Raw genomic sequence first — 11349 nt, forward strand, 5'->3', positions numbered from 1 at the left:
CCACTTACACACGTGTGCACAGGCTCCGCTTCCCTCTGCACCTGGCCTCTGCACATGGAAGTGCTCAGTGCATGTGAATTCCTCCCTTAGAGTCACCACAGGCCTCAAGTTCTTATTTGAAGTTGGCAGTGTCTATATATTTAATGAAAGAACAATTCCATTATATGTCTTGGCTAATTTTCCTTGTCTCTGTTCATTGTTACTGCCGTATATAACTAGGTTGCAGCGTTACTGAAAGTCATAATAATGAAGATCACCAGCATTTGTCTAACATTTATAATATGCAAAGCACCTTGAGTGCATTGGTTTGTTAATTCTCATAACAGTTCTGTGAGGTCAGTGTTATGCTCCCCTTTCTGCCAGAACAGCAAGCAAAACTGAAGCTTGGCCAACGACCACAGACAGTTGTCACGGCATTGTGTGAATATCAGTGGTTTTCTTAAATGGTTTATTAAGACCTGGTTAGAAACTGTGCATACCCCACTGGGATCAGATTTACAAGACGTCAGCATCAAGTTTTCATGAACTTAAGAACACACAGGTTATGTTTTGAAAACATAAAGATGACATTTATTTTAAACTATTCAGCTATGGTCTATCACTCTTTAGTCTAATTTAATGAAATATTTGTATTCCTCTCTGTTCCATATTTCTTGTTGAAAATAAATATTACCTAGAAAATATTTGGGTTCTAGCATCTTAGAAGTTATAACCCAGTAAAATTACAAAGCAAAGGAATAATTTCAGTAGAGGCAATATGGTGTAAGTGTTATAATCACAGACCTGAAAATCGCTGTAGGCTTGAATCTCAGCTCCCTACTTGGTCAACGCACGACCTTGGGTAAATTACTTAACACTCATATGCTTGGTTTTGTTAGGTTTATAAAATGAGAATAATAGTACTCATTTCATAGAGTTTTGTGAGTTTAAATGAAATAATAAATGTAAAGCACTTGGAATAGTGTTTGGCATTAGTGAGCTGGAGATAATAGTAACAAATAACTAGATCTATTTTTAGCTATTAAAATGCATTTATATCCCACATTAAGTATATTTTTATGTAACTTTAAATAAATAGATAAAATTTTAGTTGGCTGATTGGCATAATATTACGTTTTGTAGACATTTAATTAAGCACTTGTTAATTTGGTTTGTTTTGGTTTGGGTGGTTATTTTCCTGAGATCATGCAGGAAGTAAATGATGAAGCCTAAGCTAGAAGTTTGTTCTTTCGACTCAAAACCGAAAAAATTTTGCAGAAGAAGAGATGGGAAGAATAGGAGCTGCTGGAAGCTCGTCCCCTTTTAAACCTAATTCAAGCTGGAGTGTCTTTTGCTAAAATAAAAAGTCCAGATTGCTCAAAACTCTAAAACAATCATGAATTTTTTCTTTCTTCATTCTCGTTTTAGATTGTGGTTTGAATGTTCATAAGCAGTGTTCCAAGATGGTCCCAAATGACTGTAAGCCAGACTTGAAACATGTCAAGAAGGTGTATAGCTGTGACCTCACCACCCTGGTGAAAGCCCACATCACCAAGCGGCCGATGGTGGTGGACATGTGCATCAGGGAGATCGAGTCCAGAGGTGAGGCGCCAGTGCGCTCAGAGCGCCGCTCACGAGTGCGTGTCCGGGTGCTGTTTGTGTCCTCAGTGCACAACCCAGTTGTCTTTGAAAGTTTAGAGGAAATAATTTCAGATGGCAAATGATCTGAAAGTTTGAAATGAGTTAATTTAACAAATAATGAAAGAGCTCGATTTCTAGGTACATTTAGGTACATTTAACCAGTTATAGGAAGTATGCGTAAAAGTATATTTATGGGGATGTTTCCATAAATGTTTAAACGTTGACATGTAGATACCAATTCATTTTTCCATTTTTATATTTTTTTCTTGGTTCTAAGAAGCAAGGGTGTGATGCTCTATTAAAACTATCCTAGGCCAAAAACCAGAGCTGCACCCTAGGGAAAAATTGCTACAGGACTATTAATATAGTTTACCTCAGTCTTCTGTTATGTAAAAGAATTTATGGTATAATTGGGGTGATGAATTATTTCCCTTAAGACTTAACATCTTCGATCTAATTAGACAAAATGATGAGCCAGCTCACAAATATCCAGGTGGCAGCAGGTCAGAGTTAAAGAACTGTGAGTGAAATGGTTTATTTTAGGAGAAAAGTGTGAAGAGGTTTCTAAACATGTATAATTTGTCATTCTTTCTGACACGTTACTTCCCCAGTCTGAAGTATGGCAAGAAGTTAAAAGTTGAAGAAAAGGCACAATTCCGAGGAGACTAATTAGCCCCTTGCTTTATTTTTGCAGGTCTTAATTCTGAAGGACTGTACCGAGTGTCAGGATTTAGTGACCTCATTGAAGACGTCAAGATGGCTTTTGACAGAGGTATGTTCTTTAGCATGTCCTTAACTCAGGGCAGTTATACTCTTTGCCGAAAAGGCACAGCGCCTTATGTTATTATTTGCATTATTTTTCTAAACTATTGATGCCTGTTGTACCAAATAAAAAGACTTAGCTTATGCTTTTTTAAATTATTTTATCAGTTGTAAGTATTAAACTGTTAAATTTCAAGGTGAGAAAGAAGCATAAAATTTAACTATTGTACCTATATTTGAATATCCAAGGCTGGTCTGTGTTAACCAAAATATATGCAGAGCAATTCAGTTTACAAAAAAAACAGAGGAAATGGGAGTAGGGGGCTCTGAGTCATTGCAGATCTCAGATTTGCCAGGTTTGAGTGACCCATCTAACTGCCTGTCGTCCATGCACCCTTATCACCACCTTTGACTGAGTGGAGACCCAGGTCCTGACTCTTGTGTTGGGACTAGAAGCTGAGGAGCTGAGGACCTTCTGGCACAGGACCCATCCTGCTGTGGGAGGAGGGGCCCAGCCAAAGGAGAGCTCAGTGGGCTTATTGTCTTTAACACTAAGTTTAGATTTGTCCCTGTGGTTCTCCGTTTTGTCTTTAAGTACTGGAATAAGGTGGTACCAAAGAAGACCTGTCACCTTGAATGCAGGAAATGAAACAGAAAGATCCTCTGTGTTTTGCAAGTATATATTTCTAGTTCCATTACACTCCACTGCCATCACAAAGCTCGTAAGGCCAACAGAGGCAGACGACAAAAATAAATTATTATTACCAACCTGATAGGACATCTAGGCCAGCCCAAGTATTTGATAAAATCAAAGATGTTGAGAGGAGGTAATGGTATATTAAATCCAAATAAGCATCAAGAATAGTCCGGAATCAATGCCTAAATGAAGGTTAAAGAGGCTTTTTGTTTCCCTCCAGAAGGTAGCAACTGAGCATGTCCATTCCCAGTCACTGGCCAGGGTTCTCCCAAACAACTCACACTGACAAAGAAACTGAATGTGTCCATGGGGCCCAGAAAGCAACTAAGTGGCAGCAGTTTTCTCATTAAAAATACAAGACAATCTTTTTGCACCCTGAAAACACTAATAATAGATTTGAAAAATCTTGAAGAGCTTACCTTGGCTCCATATAGCCAACCCTTGGATCCAGGTGATCACTTCTGGGAGGCTTATTAACCTTGAAATAATGAGATCCATGGGGAAAAAAGGCAGGCTCCATAGAATGCTAGCATGAACTCATTCAATTCTAGTGTCAAAGTAAAAAGGCAGAATTTGGAAAATCTTCGCTCACTCAGGAGATAGTCACTGAATGGAACACTACTCCAAGGTCAGCATGTGTCATTAGAGCCTTGCCACGTTGTATCCGGGCAGAACGGCAAATATTTATGTACCCGGTACAGTGAGAGGCCCCTGGGAAGGTTAGAGCAAGTAAAAACCCTTGAGCCTCCCCCCCCGGAGAGCCCCAGTCTGAAGAGTCAGGGGCCGAAAGTAATAAAGCAGTCAGGGGACAAAGGACATTACAGTCTGTGCTGCTGCATCAGAGCCCTACTTAGAATGTAGTATCTAGAAATCAAATTACAGAACGCATTTATATTACTTCAAAGTACATAGAAGAGAATATATAAGATTCTTTTCAAAAAGCAGGTTTTAAACGAATCAGTTTAAGAATAATATGCCTAGCAAGTCCCAGAGTGTTAATAGTTTAGTCTCCTAGCTTTTTTATTTTTTATTTTCTTTATTTTGTTAACCCTCACCCAAGAATATTTTTTCCATTGATTTTTTGAGAGGTTGGAAGGGAGGAGGAGGAGGAGGGAGAGGGAGCGAAACATTGATGTGAGAGATACACATCGATTGGTTGCCTCCTGCATGAGCCCTGACCAGGGCCAGGATCAAACCTGCAGCCCAGGTACGACGTGCCCTTGACTGGGAATGGAACCTGTGACCCTCCGGTGCACAGGCCAGTGCTCTAACCACTGAGCCATGCTGGCCAGGACCTGGCTCCTAGCTTTTTAAAATCTACTCTCCAATGATTCATTAACTCAGAAACATTTATGTTACAGCTGCTGTGTTCTTTACTTTAGATACAGCAATTAACCATGTATACTTACTTGGTCCTTGAACTCATGGACTGCTCACATTAAATAATCACACAATGGTTACTGATTTTATTTTAATAGATGCTATAAAGAAAAATATTACTAACTGGGGAACTTAACCTAGCCTGTTAGGGTTGGAGGTGGGGAGGATGCTGGAGATCATAACAGGCTTTCCCAAAGAAGAAATATTTATGCATCTATGCTAGAGTTCAAAGGATGAATAGGAGCTGGCTGTATATTGGTTGTAACAAAGACCAGGATATATAAAGGCCCTGACAACAGAGCAGTCTGTGCAGAGGCCCTGAGGCTGACCTTGTCAAGACACTAAAAGGTACTGTGGCTCAGAAGGAGAGTGGACTGAGATGTAATGAACAAAATATTTTACCATAGAAAGAATTATCTGAATGGTAGAAGATTCTCAGGCCAACCTCCAGATTCTGTTTAACACTGTCCGGTAGCTGAACTATATTACCTTTTCCTTCCAGAAAGCACTCTATCCCAACTTGTACTGTCACTGCATTTGATTTCAACCCCAGTGTGAAAGATGGGCACTGATTATGTAATTCACACTTGAATGTGAGTGTCTAATAGGCCAAGGTATTTGCATTTTAAAAGAGGCTGCAAAAAAAAAAACAAACAAAAAAAAAAACCGTTAGAGTAGCTTTAGGTTTGCCCAAAAAATTGAACAGAAAGTTCAGAGATTTCCCATGTAATTCCTCCTCTCATGCTCCAGCCCACAGCTTCCCCTGTTGACATCTTACATTAGTACAGTACATTTGTTAGAGTTTATGAACCAGTATTGATACATTATTATTAACTAGAGTCAGTAGTTCACATTAGGGTTCACTTATTAAGGCGTGCAGTTCTGTGGGTTTTGACAGACGTGTAAAGTCATGTGTCTTCCTGACAGTATCACACAGAACCTTCACTACCGTAAAATCCCCTGCGCTCTGCCACTTCACCCCTCCTTCCTGCCCTAGGCCCCTGCAGCCACTGATCTCACTGACTCTGGTTTTGCCTTTCCCAGAATGTCATATAGTTGGAATCACAGGAGCCTTTTCAGACTGACTGCTTTTACTGTTTTACTGTAAAGTTCTGTGTCTTTCTTCACATGATAGCTCATTTCTCTTTATGACTAAATAATATTCCATTGTCTGGGTGCACCTCAGTTTATTCACTTCTTGAAGGACATCTTGGTTGCTTCCAGTTTTTTGACAGTTGTGAAGCTGCTATAAACCTTTGTGTCCGGTTTTTGGGCGGACATAGTTTTCAGCTCCGTTGGGTAAATAGCTAGGAGCACTGTTGCTGGATTCTATGGTAAGAGTATGTTTAGCTTAGGAAGAAACTTCCTCTCTTCCAAAGTGACTATTCCATTCTGCGCTCTCATCAGCAGTGAGAGCTGCTGTCGCTCCGCAGCCCTGCCGGCCTTTGGTGTTATCAGTTCTAGATTGTAGCCGCTCTAATAGGTGTATGGTGAAGAGGCTGCTGTTTGTCCATAGAAGTCTTTCAACCAAATGGAACAAAAGAAATTTAGCATAAGATCTAGCTCGGAGTAGATGCTAATTAAATCTTCAGTAGATTAAAATCCAGGTATTTTAACCAAGTAAAGTACTGAGTGCACAGGGGAGTGGGAGGGGCCACTCTAAAGGAAGGTAGCTCTGCTTGAGAGTCTCGGGGCCCAGCACCTCTGAAATGTGGCCTCCCATTTGTAATTCCTTCTCTTCTTGTTATTTCAACACTATAAGGTTTTGGTTTGGTTTTTTTTTTTTTGGTTTATTTCCCTCTTCTCACCACCTCCTCTACCCACAGGACTCAGGCAAGATCCAAACATTATGTGTGGGAGCCTGGGGTGGTGCAAAAGCACAAAGAATAAAGGCCTTTGGGGCTAGGGGGTCTTCGTAAGTTGAGTGTGCCTCTTATTTTTTGCATTCTCTATGTTTGCTTTAAAAAGGAAAAAAAAAATTCATATTATCCCCCTAGGAATTCTCAAGTAGCCATGAAATACAAAAATATTTCTGTTGACCCCAGTCCTCTTCTGAATTCCCCCTCTGTAAATAACATGGAAAAATAACTTCAGGATAGAAAATTCAAAAAAATAGAGTCTGCTTTTCACAGCATATCAATAATTTATATCACTTAGCACACTGAATTTGATGTTAAAAACTTAAGCATTGCTTATCTTTAAAAACAGTATACAGAAATGTCATTTATAAAAACAGTGCTGTGGCTCCAAATATTTCCTTTTCTTTCTTTTAACATCCTTCAAAGATGGTGAGAAAGCAGATATTTCTGTGAACGTGTATGAAGACATCAACATCATCACTGGTGCGCTGAAACTCTACTTCAGGGACTTGCCCATCCCACTCATCACGTACGACGCCTACCCAAAGTTTATAGAGTCTGCCAGTAAGTAAGCGGGCCCGGCCCGGGGGCCTGGCAAACTGCCTCTCCTGGGTAATCGCTTCTCCTCGTTTTCCGCTGAGCATCTTGAGTGCATTTAATGAACTGTTTTCTCCTCACCCTCTGCATGGTTAAGGTGCCCACAGGAATTTCGAGCCCCTCTCTAGCATAAGTCACTTGCGACCTCTACCACCAGAACTCTGTAACGTGCTGGCCCCCATTCTCCAAAGGCAGGCTGCTGCCAGCGCTCCTTCGATGTGGACCAACACCTTGTAAAATAAAATTAAAAACTGGAAAAATAAAATTTAAAAAAGATCAGCAATTTTGTTGTTAGGTACAGCAAGCGTAAAAATTACTGTCAGATTTCAGTAAAAGTTTCTAAATTCTTACTCTCAGTTTCCATACTTAACCCTGTGATGGACCATCAACAGTGTGTAAGCCAACACTGGCCCGCAGATCCTGCTTTCAGGAGTACTGCTTTATGTCAGGTTGTTCTTTTTTAAGTTAAGATGAGAATGAGGAAAAGCAAAGGCTCATTTGCTAATTCTTTTAGCAAAAAAAAAAAAAAGTCATACCTGCAATTCCTGCTCCATTTTTTTAAAGGGAATTCTGAACAGATTTTAACTGTCAGCATTACCATCTTTATCTTTAAATAATAACATTATTTCCTTAGTAACACTGATTTGCTTCTTGACTTTGAAATTTCATGAAGCACAAACTTTCCTTATTTTAATTGTTAGTTTTCCCGTTAGAGCTTTTGTTGAGAATTTTTGTGGTTAGTCCCATGGAGCCTTGATTTCTCCTGGGTCAGCTCAGCCCTCATGTCGAGAATAGCCATGAGAATTGCCCTGATTTTTACAGATTTGCTTGTTATGAGCCTGAAAGGCTCTAGATCTCTCCCCTGGGAATTTAACTCCTCTCATTTGGGGATGGATTTATTGCCGAGGTTCTTGTTTCGTGGGGCAGGCGTTTCCTCCCACAGAGATAAGCCTGATTGGCACTAATGTGGAAAGCACTGGACACACACTTCACTGAGGGCTATTCGGTCAGTCTGCAGTTTGCTCTGGCCCCAGGACAACACCGGGGCTCAACTAGATGGTGCTCCTGTCCCCATGTTGCTTGGGATAAAACTGAAACTTGGAAGGGCATCTAAATATTAGCAGAGAACACAGCAGTGATTAAAACCCACGTTCTGAACTCTACACACTGCCTCATCTACTTAGAAGAAAAATCCAAGCCCTGCTTGCTGGATTTCAAGGCCTTTTGCCCCACACCCCCAAATTACCTCAGCTGCTTTGCCCACACCCACCTGGGTGGCCGCGGCAAATCTCCCCTTTGTCCTTCCAAACTATTTGTCATCGTTCTGAGATTGGTGTCTGAAACAGACTTATCCAAAAAGCAGCAAGCCCCCTCACCCACCCCTCAGAGAGCTCTTGAAAGCACATCCTAAGAAAAATTTGCCTAAATCAAGGTATATACGTGTCTGAATTTTGTGTAGTTACATCCTATGTTTCTAATAGCCAATTTCCATAGTTACCAGACTCGAGACATTCAAGTGAAGAAACTGTGTGCTCTCCCCAAAAGCCCGTAGTATTGCCACATTGAAACTAAGCCTTTGGAAATCTGAGGCTTGAGCCTTAAAATATTTTCCAAGGCTGAGGGCAAGGATCTGTGAGAAAGCATTTCTTACATTTTTAAAAGACCAGCACAGTAGAATTAAATGAACCACTTGTACTAGTCGCCTATAAGTTTTTCTCCTTGGTGTTCAACTTGCTCCCTTAGAAATTATGGATCCTGACGAGCAATTAGAAACCCTTCATGAAGCACTGAAGCTGCTGCCGCCCGCCCACTGCGAAACCCTCCGGTACCTCATGGCGCACCTGAAGAGGCAAGTAGCAGACTGTGACGCTTATACTTTACTGCATCCAGAATTTAAGAATGAAATGAAATGAAACCAAAGGTGAAAGAAAGGACAAATGATCCATTGAGTGAATAAATAAATGCATGGTTATGTTGTCTTGTGCAAAATTGCACAAGTTGAGAAGGAATGCTAAAAATATTCTGCACTGCAATACTGAACGCACACTTGATTCAGACATAAACGTATTTACAATTCTAGCATCGGTTGGCAAATATGTTAGAAGTACTAATATTCTGCCAAGGACATGCATTACTTTCTGTGAAAAGGGACAAGATTGTTGCAGCTGTGGGGACATGAGCATTAGCACAATAGAGAGCAAAGCAACCTGCAAGCAGGCTCCTTCCTGCTCCAAAACCGGCACTTCAGACTTGGTGATAGGACTGATGTTGCCAACACTAAAAACTGCTGTAAAAAATGATGGAATCAAGTAAGGGGTAAAGGGAGGAATGGAAAATAAAATATTTCGTTACTCTGGTTTAATGTTTTAAAGTGATTGATGGTGATGTAGCTTCATTTCCCTGTTCAGTCACCCTCCATCTCCACCAGTTGAAGCAATGTTTTTAAAATTATAGGACCAAGATTTAGCGGTTTTAGGGTTTTGAACTATAAGACCAATCAACAACAAAAAAGATCAGAACTTGGCATCTATCTTGTATGCCTTTAGGCATGAGTTATCCAGAAATGAATATTTAATTCATGGCGCTTTTAATATTTACATGTTTCTCCTCTTTAAAAGCACCGTGAGTTAAAACTTTTATTTGCTTACAACTTCACTTGTAAATTCAAGTTTGCTTGTTATCTGGATGCAGTTAAGTACTCCACACTAAAACAAAGAAATAACTCTCAAATCATAGTCTCTGTGACTTCTCTGTAGCAGTAAAAGAATATAAACACTTACTCTCTCTCACAAGGTTGCTTACCCTGGGCCATTTCCTATTAATGTCACTACCACTTTCTCCCTAGACACTTGCAAAAATAATCTGTAGGAAACAAGATAGCCAAGTGAAGGGAGGAAAGGAGGGCTGATGGAACAATCAAGAAGACCCAGTTCCTTCTCTGCTATTTGCAGACATACCCCTGCAGCTCTAGGCTGTGGCCAGAGAATCCACAAATAGAACTGAACCCACACAAATCTTGTTTTTGTTTTAGTGCCAAAGCACAAGGCAGAACTACATGGCTTACACAAAGTCATACTCCTTTACTTGTATTTTTCAGAGTGACCCTCCATGAAAAGGAGAATCTTATGAATGCAGAAAACCTCGGGATTGTTTTCGGCCCAACCCTTATGAGATCTCCAGAACTAGACGCAATGGCTGCACTGAATGATATACGATATCAGAGACTGGTGGTAGAGCTGCTTATCAAAAATGAAGACATCTTATTTTAGGTTTTTAGTTTGAGGCGGAAAAGAAATGTTTTACAGATGAAGGAATGTTTTATAGTAATTTAATTGGCTCTTATAGCTGAATTATTCCTTGGTTAGAAGTTTGGGCATATAACCAGTTTAAAATGAAGGAACTTTCCATTTTTGTAGCACCGCTGAGCTGTCCTTGTAAAACTGATCACGCGCTTTCCAGTCCTAGTAACCCTGGGTGTTTATCATGTTAAGAGAAACTCAGGCTATTGCATGATTAGCCCCATTTGGCAAGGGAGTCCATACAAAGGAGACAGCAGCCTGCACCGCTCTTCGTCCTGGGTAGTCTGTGGTTGTAATTTGGCATGTTCGCAGAGTGAATCTGTCGTGACTTCACTTGGGTTCTATGTCATTGGTTTCTGACGCTTACGTAGACATGCACATCAGTGGATGACACAGCACCTGTGGCCGCTGCATTGCCATAGACTATCACATATGCCTACTTTTCTCCAGTGCTTTATTCCTGGGTTCTCTTAGTTCCTCTCTAACATAGTGCTTTCCAGCAAAAAAGCAAAATGTTTTCAGATTTGTTACTTTAGTAAATGATCCGCACCAATAAAAAAATCCAATGCAGAACATTTTCTGTTAAATTATTATTGGGTTTTAGTTGTAATTTTGTGGTTTTATCTGGCATGCATTTATTAACTTATTAAATTTGGTTTTTTGAAATTAAAAATATTGATAGCTTGCTTTTTTCCCATGACTGAAAATATTTAGAAAAATGTGTTCAGCCATTTAGGTAACACTGAGCAATCCCTCTCACCTCTTTTGTTTACTATTGAAAGTTTTGTGTTGAATTCCTAAAATAATAATTCAAATCTGCTTAGAATAGGAACACCCATTCATTGGATTTGTTTTTCTTCTTGCATATGACAGAAATCTAGAGTATTTTCTTGACTTGTGGGGGTGGGGGCACCAGCAGGAGTTCCTTCTAGAACCATCAGAAGAAGAAAAAAGTCTTAACTAAAAAGAGTGACTTTTTGCCCAGCCGGGCGTGGCTCAGTGGTTGAGCATCGACCTAGGATCCAGAAGATTATGGTTCGATTCCCGGTCAGGGCACATGCCCGGGTTGCGGGCTCGATCCCCAGTCAGGGGCATGCAGGAGGCAGCCAATCAATGACTGTCTCATCATTGATGT

General features: G+C 40.3%; 1 protein-coding gene across 3 annotated transcripts in view; it reads left to right on the forward strand.

Annotated features, from left to right (window-relative positions):
• Positions 1–10887, forward strand: part of CHN1 (chimerin 1) — a 126487-nt gene extending 115600 nt beyond the window's left edge. For all 3 annotated transcript variants that reach the window (XM_087819757.1, XM_087819758.1, XM_016206579.2), the window contains 5 exons: positions 1408–1581; positions 2315–2392; positions 6745–6882; positions 8659–8764; positions 10013–10887. In XM_087819757.1, coding sequence (XP_087675883.1) covers positions 1408–1581; positions 2315–2392; positions 6745–6882; positions 8659–8764; positions 10013–10184 — 668 coding nt within the window. In that variant the 3' untranslated portion in view covers positions 10185–10887. The remainder of the gene's footprint in view (positions 1–1407; positions 1582–2314; positions 2393–6744; positions 6883–8658; positions 8765–10012) is intronic.
• The last annotated feature ends 462 nt before the right edge of the window (positions 10888–11349 follow it).

This window comes from Miniopterus natalensis, chromosome 8, assembly GCF_054644295.1.
Source record: "Miniopterus natalensis isolate mMinNat1 chromosome 8, mMinNat1.hap1, whole genome shotgun sequence".
NCBI classification, from domain to species: Eukaryota; Metazoa; Chordata; class Mammalia; order Chiroptera; family Miniopteridae; genus Miniopterus; species Miniopterus natalensis.